The 23,324-nt window shown below is 35.9% G+C and overlaps 1 protein-coding gene across 1 annotated transcript; it reads left to right on the plus strand.

Annotated features, from left to right (window-relative positions):
• The first annotated feature begins 1,344 nt into the window (after window positions 1–1,344).
• On the plus strand, window positions 1,345–22,033 carry GPR137B (G protein-coupled receptor 137B). The gene is made up of 7 exons (XM_060692367.2): window positions 1,345–2,447; window positions 9,696–9,745; window positions 10,557–10,779; window positions 13,706–13,859; window positions 15,209–15,333; window positions 20,112–20,236; window positions 21,309–22,033. The coding sequence occupies exons 1-7, from the start codon at window positions 2,079–2,081 to the stop codon at window positions 21,418–21,420; spliced, it is 1,158 nt and encodes a 385-aa protein (XP_060548350.1). The 5' UTR covers window positions 1,345–2,078; the 3' UTR covers window positions 21,421–22,033.
• The last annotated feature ends 1,291 nt before the right edge of the window (window positions 22,034–23,324 follow it).

The following is a 23,324-nucleotide window of genomic DNA, read 5'->3' on the forward strand; positions in this document are numbered from 1 at the left end:
TTATTGTACACTCATTAGATGGGTGGCCATATGAATCAATAAAAAAAACAAACAGTGAGAATTTCCTTATTTGTCCAAGCACTGTAAACTGAAGGCATGCTTCATTGGGTTGCTATTTTGTTATTCTGACTTATATTTATTGGGACATTTTGTTGCTTTATATACAATAGTAAAGCTTTGTTTGTTTTTATGCCCCTTATAACATACCTAGTATTCTGCAATAAATCAGATTAAAAGTAATTTGAATCCCAACAGACAAATTTTTCCCCAGGATTTTCTGACAATTGCATTCCTACCCCTATCTTATCTTTTATCTATTCAGAAACTAAGTGAGGAGGACAATTTGAAACTTACTTTTGGATTTCCCCAAATACGCTTATCAGTCCACTGCCACTAAAATTTCTCCCATTGGTTCTTAGTCTTCTAAAAAAAATAATGGGTTTATTTTTCCTTTCTCATTTCTTGTTTATAAGAAAACATATTTATAAAAACTAGATTCCTTTGGGAGATCTCCTATACTGAAACAAAATTCTATCACTAAAGGTAGATAATATAAAAGGAGGAGTTGCTAATCTATTTAAAGGTAATACACTCATCTTTATCTCTGATAACCTGGCTCTAGTTTTAGGTGTTTCTTTCCAGTCTTTGCTGGGAAAAATCTCTGATCTACAATTGTTTTGATATCTTTAAAACAGTATCCCTCCTACTGCAGCACTTCTCCACCCAAGGCATGAAATTTAAGGGAGTGTAATTTCATCCTCAGTTTGATGGGGTTATAGGACAACCACTTTTGTTCTCAGAAGGATCCCTAAGATCTGAAATATAAACTTTTATTCTATATTTCTCCCAAATCCAGTTGACAAATACAACAAAACCTCCAGGTTTGTCATAACAGGACTGAAATCCCTACACCTATGTCTCTGGCAGTTCTGACAAAGAACAGATTCCTCCTTAAGGATCTGATTCGGCTTAATACAGGATATTGAAGATAGAAAATTGTTTTGCCTTCCAGGTTTCTCCAACCAACATCCAACACTCAATCTGTTAGAGACAAATTCATTAACGCAATTAGTAAAGACAAATTGACAGGAAGTGCAAATTTAGCAACTAAAAATACATCACAATCAAGGAATAGGTGCAACTATAATGCCCAATGTAATATTTTTACTTGAAAAACGTTATTTTCTTCAACAAACTGGGGCTCCCAAGTATAGTAACGGGGATTCTGCAAAGTTATTCGATCGAGGCTCTGCCTTGCCTCAGGTGGAAATTCAACACGAACAAGACGAGTCATCCATTTCCCCCTTCAGAACAATTAGCATCCCCAGGAGAGAGAGAGAGAGAGAGAGAGAGAGAGAGAGAGAGAGAGAGAGAGAGAGAGAGAGAGAGAGAGACCCACAACTGAGGAGGAGGATTTTTATTTTATTTTATTTATTTCGTCAAGCACGCATTTTATGACAGATACAAGTGTAAACATAATTATAAATACATGTAAAGGATACGAATAAAAGAAAACATTAGGACAGGCCCGCCCCTTACAGACCTCTTAGGAATGAGGTGAGGTCTAGAGTAGACAGCCTAAGGTTAAAGTTTTGGGGATTTGGGGAAATGTAATGAGATGCTTAAGGAGACCGCCAAATTAAAAGGCGGCCTGGCATCTTGGACTGCGTTGGAATGGGCTGAAAGCTCTCGCTCAGCAGGCCCCTTGCTGAAGAACAAAGCTGTGCTGAAAACCGGGGAGCGGCCGAAGACGGAGAGCGGGAGGGGGACGGGACACCCTTCCCTGTCCGAGAGCCAGCGAAGGGGGCGTCCCCAAACAGCGGCTCTCTCTCCCCGCGCTGCTCCCGGCCAACTGCTGACGGAGGACGCGCCAATGAATCCCTCCGTCCCGAGATCATGTGCTTCCAGCCACCAGTGCGCTGCCAAAGAGGAAGTGCGGCTTGTTTTCGTTCGCTCGGTTCCTCTCCTGACGAAGATGAAAGGCGGCGGCGGCGGCGGCGGCGGCAGGAGCAACAACAACAGGAGCCACTGTCGGCAAAGTTAAGCCCGAGCTCCGCCAGCCCGAATCCCGGGCGCCGATGGAGGCCCTGGAATGGGACGCGCTGAGGAACGGCAGCTTCCTGCCTACTCTGAGCCCGGCTGTGCCCCCGTACGTGAAGCTGGGTCTCACCGTCGCCTACACCGTCTTTTATTCGCTCCTCTTCCTGTTCATTTACATCCAGCTCTGGCTGGTCCTGCACTACCGGCACAAGCGGTTTAGCTATCAGACGGTCTTTTTATTTCTGTGCCTGCTCTGGGCTTCTCTTCGGACGGTGCTTTTCTCCTTTTATTTCAAGGACTTTGTCGCCGCCAATTCCCTCAGCCCCTTCGCCTTTTGGCTCCTCTATTGTTTCCCGGTGTGCCTCCAGTTTTTCACCCTGACGCTTATGAACCTTTACTTCACCCAGGTAAGGGAGGGACGGACGGACGGCCGTTCCCGCGCTCGGGTGGCCGGACTGGCGTGGTGCTACGGCAACAGATCGCACAGCCGCGATGTTGTGCGAATATCTTACTTTAGACAATGTCAGGCGGGTTCGTATGTTAGTTAGAACCCCCGTTTATCGAAGCTATGAGGGTAATACCGGCCCGTAAAAGTGGACATTTGGAGGAGGAGCCCTAATTTGTAGACAGAGACAGTAGCAATAACAAAAAAACTTCTTACTCAGCCAATTGGACAGACCAGCTGATTTTACAAGGTTTCACAATACAGCATAATGCAGCAGGAAATCTGGATCTCAGTTGCTCTTAGGAGGGAGAGGAAAAATAAAATAAATCCAAGATTTTTGGCCATTTACTTTCAAGCAAGATTTCCATCAAGCTTTGTTTTATCCACTTGGGAATAACTCCTTCCTCTTTCTCCTCACCAAAAATTACATGGTTCACAAATGGATCTCTTTAATTTTATTTTCTTGTTGTTAAGTGAGTAGTGATGATTTCACATGCAAAGCAAATCTTTTCAATGATTTTACATGCAAAGCAAATCTTTTCTTGGACACGGGTGCAAAATTTTTAAATGGGATCAGGGAGATAGGAAGTCTCAAACTATTCTTAAGGATCCTTCAGTTAACAACATGCTCAGAGAGGCAGCAACCCTGTTTTGCAGTGGTCTGTGAATAATTGGAAACATTTCTGAAAGAAATGCATATTATACACTTTTAATGTTTGAAATACATCAAATAAATGTTAAGGAATATTGATGTTAAATTTAGTCTTTAGTAATAAACAGGCTTTACTGAGATTTTTTTTTTTTAGAAACGAGAAGAAAAAAAGATTTAATGAAATTTTAAAGAAGTTAAGCAGAACATTATTTTAAAATAGGAAGTAGGGAGGGGTCTCATTGACTTCAGTGTTTTTTCAGCTTAATAGAAGGTTGATTGAAGTTTAGCTTCAGTGCTTCATATTATAATGATTTATAACTTTTATTGTGATTGTGAACTTGGACCAGAACCACTCATTAAAAATGATTTAATATTCACAAATATATCAGTCTTTCATTACATGCAAATGAGATAAAGTTTTACTACTATTTTAATACTATTGTATTGAAATAGTAAACAAGGACTTGCAAAAGTATTACATAGAAACCATTTAAGTTTTGGCATATTTTATTTCTTAGAGGCTAAATTGAAAGAATATAGTCAGGTTCACACATTGCATTAACAAATAGTTTGGCTACTGTTTAGTGAATAAGTAACAAGTATTTAAGGTAGAACAATTGCCAAAATCTATAGTACTATGTCAAACTGCTGTTCTTGCATGTTTATTTCACTCTAAATAATTCCCACTGAATATAATGGGAATTGATTCAGAGAAGCACATTTAAAATTGTGATTCAAGGTAAACATGTTTAAGATTTCATTCCACTTAACTATAGTCAAGAGATTCAGATAAACATCAGGTGACAAGTTTGGCTTGTAAGTCTGCCTGTTGCCACAGAGTACCCCTTTAACTATTTACACCTACATTGTCACATCAGACATGCATGGGCAAGTGTAAAAGGCAGGCGAGGAACACACACTCAGTCCAGAGGCAATCTTTATCCAAATGGAAAGACAGGTTGTGCCTCAGTGTGCCTTAAATCCAGCCTGCTTGGTGTGAACAAGTTACTAAGTGTTAATAAAACTTAGGAAATACTTGCAAAACTGCTAAGAATTCTCTCTATACACACTGTTCGTTAATATGACAGAAGAAATACTTTAAAAGAGTCACTGAAATTATGCTAAGAAAGATGAATAATTAACAAATAGTTAATTGGCAGAAAAAGAGGCCGAGTCTTTCTTTCAATCTATAGTACTATGGACTATCTATAGACTTTTCCAATGTGGTGCTCCTGATGTGTTGGATTTCAAATCCCATAATTATTATACAAGTTTAAAACGGAATATTAGTCATTCTCGATTGACTCCTGTGACTTTATGGACACATCTATGTACGGTACTTTTCTTGGCAATGATATTGGAAATGGTTTGCCATCTCATTCTTTCACAGCACTTTTCAACTTCCCATTCTAGCCTACAGTTTCTGGGCTGCCGTGATAGTCTTCCCTTCCAATACTAACTAGGGCTGACCTGCTTAGCCCCCATGTCTAGACAAGATTGGTGAAGTGCTACAATCTATTGAGACAATGGTAATGGAAGTGTGGTAAGGAAGGAAGGAATGAAGAAAGGCTTTACTATGTTCTTGCCTTTCAACTCTTTCTTGCAATCTCTGCCTCTATGACTGTTTATCTTAGTTGGGTTTATTTTTAGATTTTGAGCCATGATGGGCAAAGCTTAGGAGGAAGAAGTTGTAGGAAAAAAGTAGTGGAAGACTGAATTGTATCCTTTTTGAATCTTGCTCTTTTCTCATAATAACAGATTAACAGAATAATAGAAGGAAGGGGCCTTGGAGGTTTTCTAGTCCTAGCTCAAGCAGGGGATTCTATACCATTTCAGGCAAACAGACAAAACTGACTGACTGAAGAAGTGGACAATATATTAAAAAATCCTGTGTGTATTACATATAATGTAGATCTACTTGGAAGCATTGTATTTTAAATAAATTCAATAAAGTCCCTCGCCAACAAAATACCGAGGAAGCATAAACCTGTTTCAAAACACTGGCTCAGTTCACTTCTGTATTCATACCCATATCCGTTCTACTTTAGGACTAGAATTTAGTTTACATGTTTTTCCACCTATATCAGGATTTCTGTTATCCAACGTATTGCACATTTTGTAGCATGCATTGTATTGTCTCTGTTCTATTATCCTTTTTTGTCTTTTGTATACAGTCTAATAGAAAATGAAGGGTGAGAACACTCTCTCTGTCATCTATGCAAATCATATGGTTAAATTTTGATGCTTGGCAAACAACTCACTTTTATGGCTGTTTGCAGTGTCCTGTGATCATGTGACAAGGATTTGTGATGTTTTTGCTGATTTCTGGTGTTTACTTCTAGTTTCTGGGCAACCCCCCCACCCCCATTGGAGAAAATGGATTTGTTTAACCAGCACTGCATTCACTTAATGACCACCACAAAAATATTGAAAAATCACATCCGGCCACATGCAGACTTATGACTGCAATAATTTATGACCATAATTCCAGGTTCAAATACCCTCCTAAATCAAGGACTATCTGTCCTTGGATAGGAGATCAACAGGGAATATCAGGGCTGTAGGCTAGGTTGAGAGATTGAAAAAACATCCTGGAAAAAAGCAATGGCAACTTACTTCTGGATTATTGCCAGGAAAACTGCATCAATCAAGATTAATCTGAGAATGTTTTGACCTTTAAATGAATACTGTTTTATCAAAGCCCTTCGTTCCGTATATGTTTGTACATGAATGTTATTCTGTGTTTTTATCCTTTTCTTTAAAGCATCCAGATAAAACTGTTCAGTTAAGTCTGATTTGAACATGATATGTGCAGCCAAAAATAATAATAATTGGTTGTGTTATACATCAGGTCTTGCTTGACTACAGCATATAGAAATTGGATCATAACGTACAAGTAGTCCTCAACTTACAGCAGCCTGTTTAGTGACTGTTCAAAGATACACTAGCAGTGAAAAAAGTTATAAACTTATGACCATTGTGGTATTACCGTGGTCATGTGATCAAAATTCAGATGCTTGGCAACTGATTCAAACTTATGACCATTGTGGTATCACCGTGGGTCATGTGATCAAAATTCAGATGCTTGGCAAATGATTCATACTTATGACCATTGCAGTGTCCTGGGGTCATGTGATCCCCTTTTGCAACCTTCTAACAAGCAATGTCAGTGGGGAAGCCAGATTCACTAAAGAACCGTATTACTAACTTAAAACTACAGTGATTCACTTAACAACTATAGCAAGAAAAGTCATAAAATGGGGCAAAGCTCACTTAACAAATGTCTCACTTAAGAACAGAAATGTTGGGCTCAATTGTGGTTGTAAGTCAAGGACTGCCTGTAAAGAAGTGCCCTCCATGGCATTATCCCTAGTTGTACTGGACTACAACTCTCATCATCCTTAAGCATATCACTTTTGAAGAGTTTCCTGTGCAAAGTTGGGAGATACTAATTATAGTTTAATCTCCATTTTTAGATTAGTAGAAACAAATGGAGATTTAGAGGACAATAAAAATATTGGACAGTATGATTACTGAATTGGAACATATGATACATTTGGAAAAGATTAGGAGGCAATGGAACAAAATATATTTAGAGAAAGATGCAGAATATGCTAGTCCCTTTTAAAGGATCTTTCACTTGAAATAAATGTTTTTTCCATGATTGTGAGGGATGTTTATCAAATCCAATAATACTATTTATGGCTCAGCCTTCCTACCGTTGCTAGGCTCTACCCCTGGACAAAGAATCATAGACATAGCTAGGCCAAAATCTACATGACTATACATCCCATCTCAAACTGACTTTTCCTATGACTCAGTCTTAGGCTAAATTCATACTGAAGAAATCTTCTGGAAAATCAGATCACCAATAGGATTGATAGGCTAGCATGAATTTCCACTCATCCATATCTAGAAATGCCTCTGCTTGGTGAATATTTCTTCAGTTTTCAAGTGGTTTTGAGGAGAGATGTAAGATGAGTTGCTAACACATCCATAAGGCTGAAGTTTCTGGTAAATTAAGTTGCTTAGGTTTGTGAGATACATGTTTGATGGTGGTATTTAAAGGAAAAGGAATTGCTGTTTCTTTGGCATATGGCAAGGAATAATACTACTCCATTATGAAATTTGTGTGTTGTGAATGAAGGAAGATAAGTTATTTGAAGGGTTACAGATGTTTTACTGCTTATAGTATTGTAACTGTAGCGCCAATTACTGTCATTTCAGTTTTCTTTCTCTACATCTCAGCAGTATCAGCTCCCAAGATGTGGAGTGAGAGGGTGGGGATTTCTGTTGCTACAAAGCTTGTAGCAGGAGAGGGATGAGATTTTTCCTTCTTATTCTCAGCCACCCATCAAGAAGTGAAGATAATCATGGCTCATCTTCAGATTGTTTCTGAAAATGTTGCCAGGATTCAGAAGTGTTCAACAATCAATTGTGCATGATAGCTATAGAAGCTATAATTTCCCCAAAGAACCATCCTAAAAACAGCTGGGGAAGGGAAGGGGATATTCAGGAAAATAGTATAACGGAGATGGGTTGAGAAGAACACACATGCAATAAAGGCGGATCAGAACACTCCAAGCCAAGCCAACTGATTGTAAAGATTGGCCCAAGATTGTAAAGATTATGTGACCCATCATATAATATTAAAAAAGAACTGAACATTTGTGACTTCTCTTTGTTTGATTCTTAGTAAGTTGTGAACTTGGAAATATTTTATTTTTATGTATTTATTATTATACTTCTATGCTGCCCATCTCATTGAGGCCACTCTAGGTGGTTTTAGTCATACAATTAAAATATCATGTAAAACATTAAAAATAAGAATCATACATTTAAAGTTAAAATTCAGTTAACCAGATGAAAAGGAAAGGAGCAAGGTGGGTATGGGAAGGAGGTAGGGTCTGACAAATCCATGTGCCTCCCCTCCCCTTTGGAGTTCCTGGCCATGTGGAAGTGTCAGGGCTTCAAACCCAGAATGAAGGTGCAGATCTCATCTGGGGGGGGGGGAGAATTATTTAGTTCTTTTACTAACTGGGGGGGATGTCAGCTCCAGATTTAGCATTCAAGGATTTTGAGAAAAAGTGTTTTCTATATCACTCTGAACGTTCTTATTAAGCATGATTAATAATTATGAGTAATAGATTGACTGTTTGCTTCTGAAATTCATGACAGATCTAAGTAGTTTCAAGATATGTAGACTTCAACTCTAAAACTTCCTCAATCATTGATGAGATTTCTAGTAGCTGAAAGCTACAAACCTGAAGTGAGACCAGTTTGAGGAAGCTTGTGCTACAAAGATACATGGAAGGGAAACTGCAATTTCTGAGAATAAATTGAACATGGGAAATAAATAAAATTACATCATTACTCTTGTAGTGCCAAAGTTGTATATGTGGCCTATTTGAATATGCCCTGCTCCTACTTTTTCTATGTTATATAATGCAACTCTGAAAAAAGATTATGATGCCTTTGAGGGGTTATTTTTAAGGAAAGGTGAAATATTTCCTTTATTTAAAAAGAAATGAACAAGAGAGTACCCATCTGCCTGTGACTAACAGAATCTCCTCTAATAATAATAATAATAAAGCAATCTACAAGCAAAAAGCTAAAGATAGCGAAGTCCTAGGCAGTAGTCGGGAAGGGTCGATGACAATCATGAAAGCAAGCATTGGTGTTTTTCTGACCTGCATGAGCCTCATTTGCCCCATTGGCCATTTCTCTGATCTTAACGTGGGACAGCACCTGGTCTGAGAGATCATCAAGCAATCCCAGGGTGGTGGGCTGGACTGGAAAGTTGAAAAGCACTCCAGAGGAAGATAAGTGCCAAAAATAGCAAGAAATTAAATGGCTGAATCCAGGCAGTTCCTACAACATGAACTCAATCTGAGACAGAGTTTCCTATTTTAATCTTGGAGCATAAACAATCAGATCACCACAAAACTAATAGATAAGGTAGAACAGGAGTCCCCAACCCCTGGGCCCAGCCCCCTACCAGGCTGTGAGGTATTGAAAAGTGGGCCGCCCAAAGTGGCAGGTGAGCGCTTGCACATGTGCATTCCCCCTTGTGCGAGCACTTGGTGAGCATGTGCACCCATGTGCTTGCCCATCACTTGTCCAGAACCATCCTCTCTCCCCCCTCCCCCACACCAGTCTGCAAAACTGGAAAGGTTGAGGAACTCTGGAGTAGAACAGAAGCACTACTACAGAATTGTTTCCTTTCAAAAGAACCTGCCCTTGAATGGATGATCATAGTTATTCTTTTTGCTTGGTTTCTCTGATTGTATACAAAACTACTTTAGCTTCTGCAGGGTTTTTTTTTTTGTCTAGGATAAGATACATATTTCCTGTAAATACACTGATGAATAAAATTTTACTGCCACATAGAAAATTGTCCATTTGCAAATCTGAAAGCAAGAGTGCAGGAGCTGCGCAATGGTTTTGCTACGTATGTGGCCAAGTCATCCATTTGAAATATAATGAACTCACAGTACAAGACAGTGCCAGCCCTACTATGCATTGAATGTTTAATAACACAGTCTCGTTTTCTTACAGGTGATTTTCAAAGCTAAATCTAAATACTCACCAGAATTACTTAAATACAGGTAAAAACATATTTCCACCATGAATGAAGGAAAAAAAAGCAGTTGCATACTATTGGGACATGTTTTATTTTATTTCTAGGAATACAAAACATGCCCATGTATTTCTGAGAAATAATTACTTTTATTAATTTATTTAGAGAATTTACAAAGCTGCCCATACTGTATATGCATAACCCTGGGCAGCTAACAACAGATACCCTAAAATACATAATAAGACCTCAAAACACAAATACAAACCAAGTTAAAAATAGATGAAATACAATAGCTGGGCACCATAAGAAACTTACACTTATATTGGGCTCATTACCATCCTAGTCAACTACCTGCAGGAAGAGTCAGGTATTCATAGCCTTCAGGAAGATTAAGTGGGTTTGGGCCTTCCAGATCTGGGGGCGGGGGAGGGGGGAGAGGCTGCTCCTTGATAGGCACCATGACTAAGAAAGCTTAATTACTTTTAAAAATTACAATTATATTTAATTTCTACTAATTTTCTGAGAAAATTTAGTTAAAATTCAGATACAGTGACTTGGTTTGTGCAAGCTACTGTGATTAGTCACTTTAGAAATGACAAGATACAGTCCAATGTATTCCTGAAAATTCAGTGATGGGAAATTTGGGTTATATATTATTTTATAATAGAGGGCATATTATGCATTTCTGGGAAAAACTGAGCAAAACCTTTTTCAAGCAGCCTGGAATCCCAACAGACCTGGAAGACACCAATTTGGGGAAGACTGATTTAGTATTGTATTAATATTTGCTAAAAATAATAATTGCAAAAATTAATACTATTTTCCCTCTCCTTGCTTAGGTTGCCCCTCTACTTGGTGTCTTTCGTGGTCAGTCTACTTTTCCTGCTGGTGAATTTAACATGTGCTGTGCTTGTGAAATTAGAAAATTCAGAAAGGAGGATAATTGTATTGGTCAGGGTTGCTATAAATGACACTCTGTTTGTACTCTGTGCCATCTCACTCTCCATTTGTCTCTACAAGATTTCCAAAATGACCTTAGCAAATATTTACTTGGAATCCAAGGTAAAGTACATCTTAGTTTTTTTGTGTTGTGTATGTGTTTTTGTTTAGTATGGGGAAATCATTCCAATGCAAATAAGTGAATGATATCTTGTTCAAGAATAGCAGGATTTTTCTTCAGTGTCTAATCAAATTAGTGGGGGTGAATCCAATTGATAGTTTATTCTATTTCTTTATAAAGTTATAAAATTTATGTTTGTAATCAGTTTAAAGGCAGTAGCAAACCACCTCTGAAAACATTGTAAAAAAAACCTGAATGGACTTGTCTATGTATTTGCCAGGGATCCCGACCAACTTGATGACACACAGATGCACATATCAATCTGAAATCAATCAATTACAGGTTTTACCTAATCAGCTAAAATTATTACATTCCATTTAAACAACTCTGAAAACCTCTAAATGTCCTGAGTAAAAATAAACCCTCTTTTAAACTTTAACAAAAGAAGGGCTTCATTGCCAATAGTCTTGTTCTATTATCTAGATCTAAGGAAAAAGCAAACTTAGTTGTTGTTAAATAATGGGATATTATGACCTTCTAAATTTCAGCTTATTGTAAAATATCAGAATTTTTTTTTCAGTTGGGTATCTAACAGCATTTTCATAATGGTTTTCTCCAAAACCAGATTGACATAGGAATATCCAGGACAACACTGTGTTATCTCAAATTCTTCGCAAGCAAACTTAAGCATATTCAACACACAACATGTACAGGTAGTCCTCGACTTACAACCACAACTGAGCCCAAAATTGCTCTTGTTATGTGAGACATTTGTTAAGTGAGTTTTGTCCCATTTTATGAACTTTCTTACCACAGTTAAGTGAATCATTGTAGCTGTTAAGCTAGTAACATGGTTGTAAAGCGAATCTAGCTTTGCTTGTCGGGTCACAAAAAGTGATCACATGACCTTGGGACACAGTAATGGTTTTATGTATGAACCAATTGTCAAGCATTTGAATTTTGATCACATGATCATTGAAATGCTGCAAAGGTCCGAAATGTGAAAAATGGTCATAAGTCACTTTATCAGTGCCATTGTAACTGAATGGTCACTAAATGAACTGTTGTAAATCGAGGACTACCTGTATTGAAAAAAAAATTATCTGAAAGAGCAACTGTTTTCCTGTGGATACTTTCTTGAGAATATGTTCTGCTTAGATTGTTCTGAAACAACATATAAACATGAATAGTAATCAGGAAATTTATTCTTTGAATTATAAACTTCACTTTGTCCAATATTGACAAACTGCATCTTCCATACCAATTTGTATAGTATTTGCTTTTTAAAAAATCACCAATTTGTCTATCATAGTAAATCAATGCAATGTAATCAAAGCTGCCAAAATAAAAAGAATCGTACTAAATCATTCCAAAGACCTAGCTCAGAAGTCAGCAATCTTTTAAAGTTGGTGGCATTATCATTTGATTTTTCATTACATTAAGGAAGCAAAAGATAGAACATTTTTCATGTTAAAAATGTTTTAAACATTCCGAATGCCCCAAATCTAGAATGTAGAGAGATTTTATGAGATCTGCATATGTCTCAACTTTTCAGCAATTTTGTCAGTGGGCAGCATATACTGGTATTTCAGATGCCATGATCTGGCATTTTCAATATCCTCTATCCAGTCAGATGACTGGAGGACCACAGTCTAAGACTTGGAACAATAATGAACTTCCATCTGTCCCTTCTCAGCAGCTGTAACCAAAGACTGTATTATCTTTCTCATTTCCATCACTGAAAATTTAATGAAGGAATAAGTGGACAAAAGAGGCTTTAAAACTGATTAAGCAGACTGCTTATATTCTTACTTGGAGTGAAGTCAGGCTCTTTCTCTTTTAACACTAAGAGTGCTATTGTTTATTCTTTGAGATTTTATTCTTTCCAAATGGTTTTATAAAGATAGAGAAAAAAGTGTCTTTTTTTCAAAGAAACCTTGGTTCCTTTTATTTTATAGGGGTTTTTTCCCCTCCCTCTCCAGGGATGATATAGGAGCTAATTGTCTTTGATTAAGGAAATTTAATCAAAGGAGCCTGTAGTACAGTGGACTAAAGCACTGTTATTAACATCTGCTGCTTGCAATTACTGCAAGTTCAAATCTCACCAGGCTCAAGGTTGACTCAGCCTTCCATCCTTTCAAAGGTAGGTAAAATGAGGACCCAGATTGTGGGGGCAATAAGCTGACTTTGTATAAATATACAAAAGTATGAAGGCTATTGCTTAACGCATTGTAAGCCGCCCTGAGTCTCCGGAGAAGGGCGGCATATAAATTAAAGCAAAAAAATAAATAAATTCCTTTAAGTTATCTCCCTATCCTTTATATTGTAGTATTCTGTTATTAGAAATGCTCTAATTTATGCCCTATTGGTAGTTCTACTGCAACTGTTTTATGAACACGATTTTGCAACTGTTATGATTACCTTGTTGGACAGTGTAATGATTTGTAAGATTGCATCTGTTGTATTTTATAAATTACATTTAAAAAAGATGCTGAACATTTTCCAGGTGTCCAACAGATATGCATAATAACTTGTATAATTCCTGACTAGCAGGTTAATATCATATCTATTCTCCTGCTTTAGAAAATGCAGACTGAATTATTTTCAGACCATAAAATTTTTTCTGAATTACGTAACTTCTTTTTCCACTATGATGTGATATATTTTTTCCCATTGTGGAACATTAAATAGACAATCTTTTATTGTTTTTTTCCTTCTACCCTGCCCCACCAAAAAAACATGGCTTTCTCTTTTCCAAGGAAATATATTGTAAGGTATCAGCACTTTTTAGATTCCAGCACAATGCTTAGGATGGTCCAAAATGACTTGAGATTTGACTACAAATTTTCTCTCAAACTAGAACCTTGAACATTTTAGTGATCAGTAGACAAGTGTGTTTTAATATCTGTGTTTTAATATCTTCTCTAGGGATCATCAGTATGCCAGTTAACAACAATAGGAGCAACTGTTATACTACTGTATACCTCAAGAGCCTGTTACAACCTGGTTATTTTATCATTTTCTCAAAATAAGGCAATGAACTCTTTTGATTATGATTGGTACAATGTATCTGATCAGGCAAGTACTATGTAGCAATTTCTTCTGACAATACAATGTTTGTTTAGATACCAATACTTAAGGGTGTAAAAGTAAGCATCCTTCCTCCCCGCTCCCACATCATTGCAGTTACCAACTCAAGATCTTTTAATTACATATGTCAAGAAAAAAAAATTACAAGACTACTTGGCATCATTTTCATAAAAATGAGAATGGAACCTTCAGTGGAGAATTGAAGGAAATGTTTATATGTGACTGAACAGTCATAGTCTAAAAGGTAAAGGTAAAGTTCCTCTCGCACATATGTGCTAGTTGTTCCCAACTCTAGGGAGCGGTGCTCATCTCTGTTTCAAAGCCAAAGAGCCAGCGCTGTCATGTGGCCGGCATGACTAAACGCCAAAGGTGCACAGAACGCTGTTACCTTCCCACCAAAGGTGGTCCCTATTTTTCTACTTGCATTTTTTACGTGCTTTCGAACTGCTAGGTTGGCAGAAGCTGGGACAAGTAATGGGAGCTCTCCCCGTTACGCAACACTAGGGATTCGAACCGCTGAACTGCCAACCTTTCAATCGACAAGCTCAGCATCTTAGCCACTGAGCCACCACATCCCTATTAGTCATAGTCTGGAGTATGTTAAAACCAGGGAAGCCATAAGTCACTTTGCCCTTTGCAAAAAAAATAATGATTTACTTTGAGAAAATCGTAATGGGCGGAATTGAATGTTAGCCTTATTGTAATTTTAATGGGGTATTGTATGCCAACAATACTTTAGCCAAGGAGAATTTTAAATTTCATTCAGTTTAGCTTTGTGATGAAAATTTTACAATATATCAGATAAACCAATGGGAACATTTCCTAATCTGGATTAACAGATTAGAAGAAAGGGGATTGTGTAACAAGAAGAGTTAATCCTGTTATTTATTTTAAAATGCATTTAAATGTGGCATGCTTTCAAGTGATTCATATGTAGATTACCTATGTGTTAGTCAATCTGATTGATTCTGGATTAAATCAATGTATCCATGATTGATTCAGGCTACAGTTGAACACTTTGAAGCTGTTTTCAGAATGTATCCTTCTGCTTGGGTACATATCTCTAATACAGATTGTAGTATTGATACAATTCAGTAAGAATCCACTAATTGATATGTTCTGACAAGAAGAATGTGCTCAACAATAAGTATTAATAGTTCAGATAGATGCATTTTACTGTAGTTTATTTAGGCCGAGAAAATTTGGAAAATATCTAGATTTGGAAGCTGCACAAATCTTATAAAATTGCTTGTCAGATAAGGTTTCATCTCACTATCTGCTTACAAACATTTAATACTTGACTATATTAAACCGTTTCCCCTTTAATTTTGCAACAGGCAGATCTGAAATGCCAGTTGGGTGATGCTGGCTATATAGTATTTGGAATAATCTTGTTTGTGTGGGAACTTCTCCCCACTTCCTTGGTGGTGTTTTTCTTCCGTGTTCGAAATCCTACAAAAGACCTAGTAAGTTATACCTATGTCTTAATATTTACTTATTATAAAGGAAATGACTTTTCTAAGAATAAATTAACTGTTGCAAAACCTAAGTCAGCATTTTTTAATTTGCTTTTAAAATATCATTGTGGTCATAACACCTTAATAAATAGTAGTCTGCGAGTCAATAAATTCTTAGAGATTTATTTATTGCATCACTCCCACCCTGTGAAATAAGTATTTCCTACCTGCCAATTTTCTATCAAACTCAAGCTAGAAGCCTATTCTTTCATACAATTGCCTAGGGAAGCTTACATGCTCTTCTCAGAGAAAAGTGACTCAAAATGGGAATTGAATAATTATTCATTTTCTTTTTTGTTACTGTTTGCCACCTTCAATAAGCTAATATATTATTTCTTCTTCTCTTATTATGAACATATCTGAACAAGCTTGTGTGTGTGTGTGTTAGTATTTATCTCTAACATCAGTTTGAACTTTTCCAATGCCAACTTTAAAATCTAGGCAACACATATTATATCTTTCTTGGTGATTTGTCTCTGATTGCACTTTGTGTGTATATAATTTTCAAACTTTCATTCAGCTTTTGGTTAATTTTTTTTCTTTTTTCTCTTTTTCTAATTACAAGTAATCCTTGACTTATGACAATTCAGCCCAAAATTTCTTTTGCTAAATGAGATAGTTATTAAGTGAGTTTTGCCCTATTTTATGACCTTCTTGCCACAGTTGTTAAGTGAATCACTGCAGTTATTAAGTTAGTAAGATGGTTGATAAGTGAATCTGGCTTCTCCATTGACTTTGCTTGTCAGATCACAAAAGATGATCACATGACCACATGACATTGCAATCGTCATATATATGGGTCAGTTGCCAAGCATCTGAATTTTGATCATGTGACTATGGGGGTGCTGCAATGGTCATAAATCACTTTTTTCAATGCTGTTGTAACTTTGAACAGTCACTAAATGAACTGTTATAAGTCAAGGACTACCTGTATTGGTATTTTAGTTCTTGTTCAATTTGCTCCATTTGCAATAAGACTTTAATATTAAATAATTAATTTAAGATCAAAACCTTTTAAGATAGTGTTGATGCAAGTCACTGATTTTTTAAAATGTTATATTCAACTTTATATAAAATTGTAATGCAGATATCCTAAACTGTAATTAATATTGGATTGAATACCTTCTTTTCTTCTCTATTTTCTATATTGTTATCTAAAGAATAGAATGTCAATAATATTTAAGTATATTATAGAAAAATCATTATATTGAAATAATACATTATATCAAGATTTATTGTAACAAGGGAAAAAAAGAAGTTGAAGCCACTCATAGCAGCGTCATTTGTTCCTGTATGATGAATTTTGGCAGTGCACCATTACATTCCTAATCTGTGCTTCTGGAAGATTTGGGAATTTGACTAGAAGTCTTCCAAGATCCCTTCCAATCCTTTGATTCTATGACTCTAAAATAATACATTTTAAAAGGCATCCTATTCATCTAGTGCCCATTACCTTTGGTTCTTTGTCATAGCTAATCACAAACAATTACAATTCTCTTTATCCATTTGCAGGTATCAATTCCATTTGTTCTGCTCTGAAGTGCTCCTATCTCTCATATATTGTTCATCATGGTCTCCCACTGTAACAGCATTCTTGATGGTCTTAAAGCTCTTCTTAAATTCTATCAGCACAGAACATCTTGCTTCTGGTTCATCAGTGTTTTCTACAGAGTAAGGTCCCCTTCACTCCTTTGCTTTTGGCATATCACCCCCACCCCCATGTCATTTCTTGCTGCCACTTTTGCTTAATCTAAGAAAAGTTTTTATCTTTTCTGAGTTGGAATACAGCCACTCACTGCTCTAATCCTCTACCTCTTTTTTTCCCTAGCATTGTAGTAAAGTTGCACATGCATGCTTTATTTTCTGCCAAGGATACAAACATATCAGAAGCATTGCTGGTAAACTGTGAGGTAACTAAACTCTGTCCATTTTCAGCTTCAGTTAGAAGGACTGTAAAAAAAATTGCAGCTAAAATTCTTTTATAGCTCTTCTGTAAAATTCCCATTTTCCATTTGCTCGCTCATTCATATTCATCAGCCTCTGTATTCATTGAATTTATATTCATTAGTTTTCCATTCCATTCATCTGTTTCTGTTTACTCAGCAGCAATTAATAATCAGCAATTCTCAAGGCAAACTCTTTATAATTAGCAGCTATACAAAAATGTTTCTTTCACTTCTCATAATTGAGGATGTAGTAATTCATAGCTTCTTTGACATTTCTCCCTTGTATTTTTCTTCAGTTCAACCTCGCTCCTAATTTTTGTTAATTTTCCTTGATTACTTAGGGAACTTGAGCTCTAGAAACTATCTAACTTATATTATTTGTACAATCTCTGTTGCACAATATTGTTTGTACGATTTGTCAGAAACAAAACATTAGGGATGTACATACTGTATAAATATATGGAGATATCTATGCAATCTCAACATGCTGTGTTTTACTACCAGAAAACCAACTGTCAACAGAAAATTCTTCTCCAGTTTTCTTAAATTAGCAATATTACATATTCTGGCAGTAAGCTACCAGAAGGTGTAATAGTTTAAAAGAATACTTATCTGCATAAACAAATGTTTATATGGGAAAGGAAAAAAATCTTTAAATTAATAGATGATGTAGGCTAATGTTTGATTTCTATCAATGTAACTTTGCAACGGAAACAATTTTCACTGAGGGTTTTTTTTCATTATTCTGTTTTGCTATCCCCATAAATCTGTCAAAGTTTCATCTGCAAATAACATAAACCTCACCATTAGTAACACATTCTAAAGAAAGCTAAATATACATTGAATCAAAGTTTTATCTAAAAACAAAATAAGATAATCTTAAACTAACCAACATACCAGAATGTCACTGAAAAGATACACTGTTATATATAATTTTGTATATGGGACAGATAAAGGATTTTATTGATATTATGCATGAACTAATCACGGATGTGGATTTTTATTTGAAGTTATATATTCAATTTGTAACATCAGAAGTCTAACAGCAAGTGATTGATAGATCTAATGACAAATGAAATGAAGAAAAAATATATCCGTGAAAAAGAGGAAGTGATTATTTTGAAATTCAATGTAAATCAGACCATTCCTCAAACTGACTGGTAGAAAATTTTATTTGAGGAGTTGAACAGTCAAAGCAATTGAATTACTAAGAAAAAAATTGGAAAGGTTCCTTCCAAACATAAAATATTTTCTACTACGGGAAGAATAATTGATCATTTATATGTAAAGCATAATGTACAGGACCCCTAAAACATTTTGTTACTTGTAGCTGTTTAGAGATAGCTTTAAAAATCCTGCTGGATCTTAAAAATTACTCTCAGAATAGCAAGAGTTCCTTATCCTCCTTTTGCCTTGAAAAAAAAAAAAATTCAAACTATAGACTAGTCAGTCTGACGTTGATACTAGGAGAACTCTAGAGCAAATGTTAAAGGGATTATCTGTTACTATCTTAGAACAATGTGATAGTTATCAGAAATAAACACAGATTTGTCAAGAGTCTTGCCAGAACAATCTGATCTTGCTGTTGACTATATAACTTCTGTAAGATTGTTAGCCTATCTTAACATTAGCAAAATATTTGATAAAGTCCCACATGTCATGCTGATTAGTAAGGCTGTTTGGTATATGTGGTGTATGGCATGACAATAAGTGGCCTAGTGTGAAAATTATATTCAGAGTAAACTCAAGGATTTATCATACTGCTGACAGTTATCAAAAGGAATGCCACAAAAACCAGTCCTGGGTCCTCTTAGTTTTTTTTAAATAATTGCTTGTTTGAAGCAGATGGTATGCATATTAAATCTTCTGATAATATCCGAAGGGTATTATAGAGGGTAGCTAATATACCGGAAGACCAGATTATCATTCAACATTAGTTTGATAGCTTGCAGGCTGAAAGTAACAGTAAAATATAACAGAAGGCAAGTAGAAAGATCATCACTTATGAAACAATCATTATATGCACAGGCTATAAAACACTACTTGTGAAAAAGTTCTTGGAAAAATAATTGATTGCACAGCAGCTGTATGAGATTCCTACAAAAAAAGGAAAATGTAATTTCAGACTTATATTTCTGCATTGACAGAAGTGTAACCCCCAAGTCACGGGAATTAATGTTTTACTGTATTCTTCTTTGGCAAGACCTGACTTCAAATTTCGGTATCAAGTCTAGGTACAAACTTTTAAAAAGATACAGAAAAAATTACAACCAGGTGTAGATAAGGTAATCAGGATATACAAATGATTAGAAATGAAGTTCTAGGAAGAGAGGTTGAGGGAGTTGGTATGTTTAGCATTGAAAAAACCTAAATGGTGATATGATCGTTTTATTCCAACATCTAAAAAAAAGTCAGATTAGAAAATCAAGGCCTGTACTTTCTTATTCCAGAATGCAGGATAAACGAATGGGTTTAAGTTACAGAAAGGCAGAATTCAACTGAATATTAGGGGATAACCATAAGAGCAACAGTAGAACCAGTAACCCAGAGGGATCATGGACTTCCAAACTATGGATAATTCATGGGAAAACAATAACCATCTGTCAAGGATGCTTCAGTTTGGATTTTTGTACTGATTGGGGTTGAACTTGATGATCTAAATGTCCCCTTCTAATATATGATTCTAAGTATTTACATTTTTCTTTTTTAAAAGAAATCAAAGTACAAATTTCTACAACAACAAATAGCTTCAATTATAAATAACTTTTCTTTTTTCTCCAGACAAATCCAGGAATAGTACCAACCCATGCTTTTAACCCAAGAACTTATTTCTTTGACAATCCTCGCAGATATGACAGTGATGATGATTTGGCATGGAGCATATCACCACATGGCATATATGGCAGGTAGGACAAACATATGTGTATAGATCTTGCAAAAGAATGGCATAACTTTACAAAGAGCTTCAGGGTCCTAGAAAAATGCAAAAAAAAAAAAGTAGGCAGGTAGTGTTTTGACTAGAACAACTGGTGAAACGGATAACCACATTGTTTAAAAAATCCCATTACGAGTGGACTAATCAATTACACCAAGTAAACAGACTTGTGACACAGACTGATATTTTGTTTACAATAATCATGCATATCTTACAGTCAATTACCATAACATATTATATGCAGCACAGTATACTTTCCTTAGGTTTATATAACTTTAACCTTGTATGTGTATGCCACAGAAAAATCTTGGGGGGAAGGGTTTACACTTTCCATCAATAAATCATACAATTTAGAAGAAGAAAATGAATTACTTCACCAATGAACCAATCTACACAAAGAACTGAAAAGTCTTCAACCTTACAGGTTATGATTTTTTTTTTTTTGCTTTAATTTATATGCCGCCCTTCTCCGGAGACTCAGGGCGGCTTACAATGCGTTAAGTAATAGCCTTCACACTTTTGTATATTTATACAAAGTCAGTTTATTGCCCCCACAATCTGGGTCCTCATTTCACCTACCTTTGAAAGGATGGAAGGCTGAGTCAACCTTTAGCCTGGTGAGATTTGAACTTGCAATAAGTGCAAGCAGCAGATGTTAATAACAGTGTTTTAGTCCACTGTACTACAGGCTCTTACTGAATGTTGCAAACATACATCATCAATAAGCAAAATACCTTTGGTACTATTCCTTCTTTGTTAATAAAAATGCCTTTTGTATAAATAAAAACTGTACATAATTGAAAATTCTTAAAGTGAAATTTTTCGTGTCCTGGATTAACAGCTATGTATAAAATTTAGGCCAAGCAAATGTCTAGTCAGATGCACTTAGAATTTATTCCAGGAACAGGACTAAAGCAAACAGGTCTACGTAGTCAGAATATGAGCAGTAAAATGCATCTGAAGAGCTTTATAAAATTGCATAACTTGAAACACTGCTAAACTTTCACTTTTTTTTCACAAAGTCCATTGTTTTTATCTTCTAGCTTCTCTCCTGAATCCTATGACTGGGGATATCTAAATAACAGCTTAATGGTTCAAGTTGGATCCCTGCAACATGATTTCATATCAGATTCTCAGCGACGAAGTCCAATATAACAACAGACCAATGATACTCCCTCCCCTTTATTCAACTTTAGTAAGAAGGGTTGTTTTGCAAGGACTTACATACTTAAATTATGTACAAAAGAACTGAGTCTGAGTTTATATTGTTAAAAATATTTGAGTTTTAAAGATTTGAGTTGCTGAAAAAAATCTTGTTTTCTATATTTACAATTTAGAAAAATGGTTTGAAAAACTCTAAATTTTGAAAAAAGTCAAATATTTAAAATGTGAATATGTATAGACCTGGTAGTGTTTAAAATTTTAATTTAATTGTACAATATAATGCCCAGTGAAACGTATGTTGATAGGAGTTTTTGACCTGTATTAACATGCAAATTTAACTATTTAAAATATATTATTAGTTTTAGTAAATTGGTCATTAAAATAATTTTGTATGCATTTACTCATGCATGAGTGAGGGTGACAAACAGATTGAAAGAACTGTTTTGTCCCACTAAGATTATCTATGTTTTATTTCGACTTCCTGTCCTCTTTGATTATACCAGGAAGCTACTAACTTTAAAAAACAAAGAAGAATTTGCCCTGAGATACAGTTTATAGTTGTGTCAGCTTCAGCAGTCCATATAATAAATTGGAATTTACAGTATTGACTTGTCATGGCCAGATTTTCTCTAAAACAGTGTACGTAAAATTTTTATTTGCATGCGTACTTTGATTCCAGACTACATTTCTGAATTTTCTTCACTTTGGACATTCATTTGTAAGGAAAAACAATCCAAACTATCTATTCTTTTTCAAAATAGAGCTAAGTGTGTACTTACTACTTTCTCTCCTCCCATAGTCAGTCTACAAGCTTGTGACTCATCCAACAAAACACACCTTTGTGCACATGCCATATGTAATGTGTATGCAAATCTAAATATTTTATGAAAAATGTTTATACAGGTGGTCCTCAACTTTCAACCATTCATTTACTGATCATTTAAAATTTCAATGGCACTGAAGAAAAGTGATTATGATTGTTTTTTGCGCTTTATGACCATTGCAGCATCTCATGTGATCAAAATGGTCATGTAATCAAAATTTGGACCCTGGACAACTGGCATTTATTTGTGACGGCTGCAGTGTCCCACAGTCATGTGATCACTTTTTGCAAAGACAGTGAGAAAGCCAGATTCACTTAATAACAGTTTTACTAACTGAACAACTGCAGCGATTCATTTAATAACTATGCAAGAAAGGTCATAAAATGTGGCAAAACTCACCTGTCTTGCTTAGCAATGGAAATTTTGGGGATTTCCTGTATATTATTTATTTTAAAATTTCCAAAGCCTAAAGGCAGAAATACTTGCCCATGTGTTCAATCCTAGATGACAATTGCAATCTCCCAGATCCAAGAAAGCCTTTTCCTGGTGGGGTTAAATTGTGACCTCTTTAAGGACAACCAGGAGCATGTCCTAATGCAAAGAAGCTTTCCCCCAACCTTGAACCCATCAGTTAATCCTTTTAAGCTAATTTAAAGTAGCCATGATGGGAAAGAGGCAAGACAACAAACGATAGGACAAACCACCACAAGTGTCTGGGTAGCAAACTGCATCTCAAAATGCTCTGCAAATTTCTTGTAACAAGTTGCTGAAAGTTGTAAAAGAATAGTTCCCAGGGCAGACGACATGAAACCCAAAACAAAATCTAACAAATAAAACACACACACACACACACACACACACACACACACACACACACACACACACACATATCAGAAACAATACTTTACTGAAGACTACAATGACTTAGGACTGAAATTTCAGAGTCTATTGTGGTTGTAAATTGAGGACTACCTTTAAAAGAAATTCTCTTTATTGCCCTCAGTCACACAGGAAGTATTTTAGTGTATCATGTTGTACATATGACCAGCTTTAAAGAGTTCTTTGCAAATG

Source organism: Pantherophis guttatus, chromosome 1 (genome assembly GCF_059756535.1).
Source record: "Pantherophis guttatus breed Tessera chromosome 1, ASM5975653v1, whole genome shotgun sequence".
Lineage (NCBI taxonomy): Eukaryota > Metazoa > Chordata > Lepidosauria > Squamata > Colubridae > Pantherophis > Pantherophis guttatus.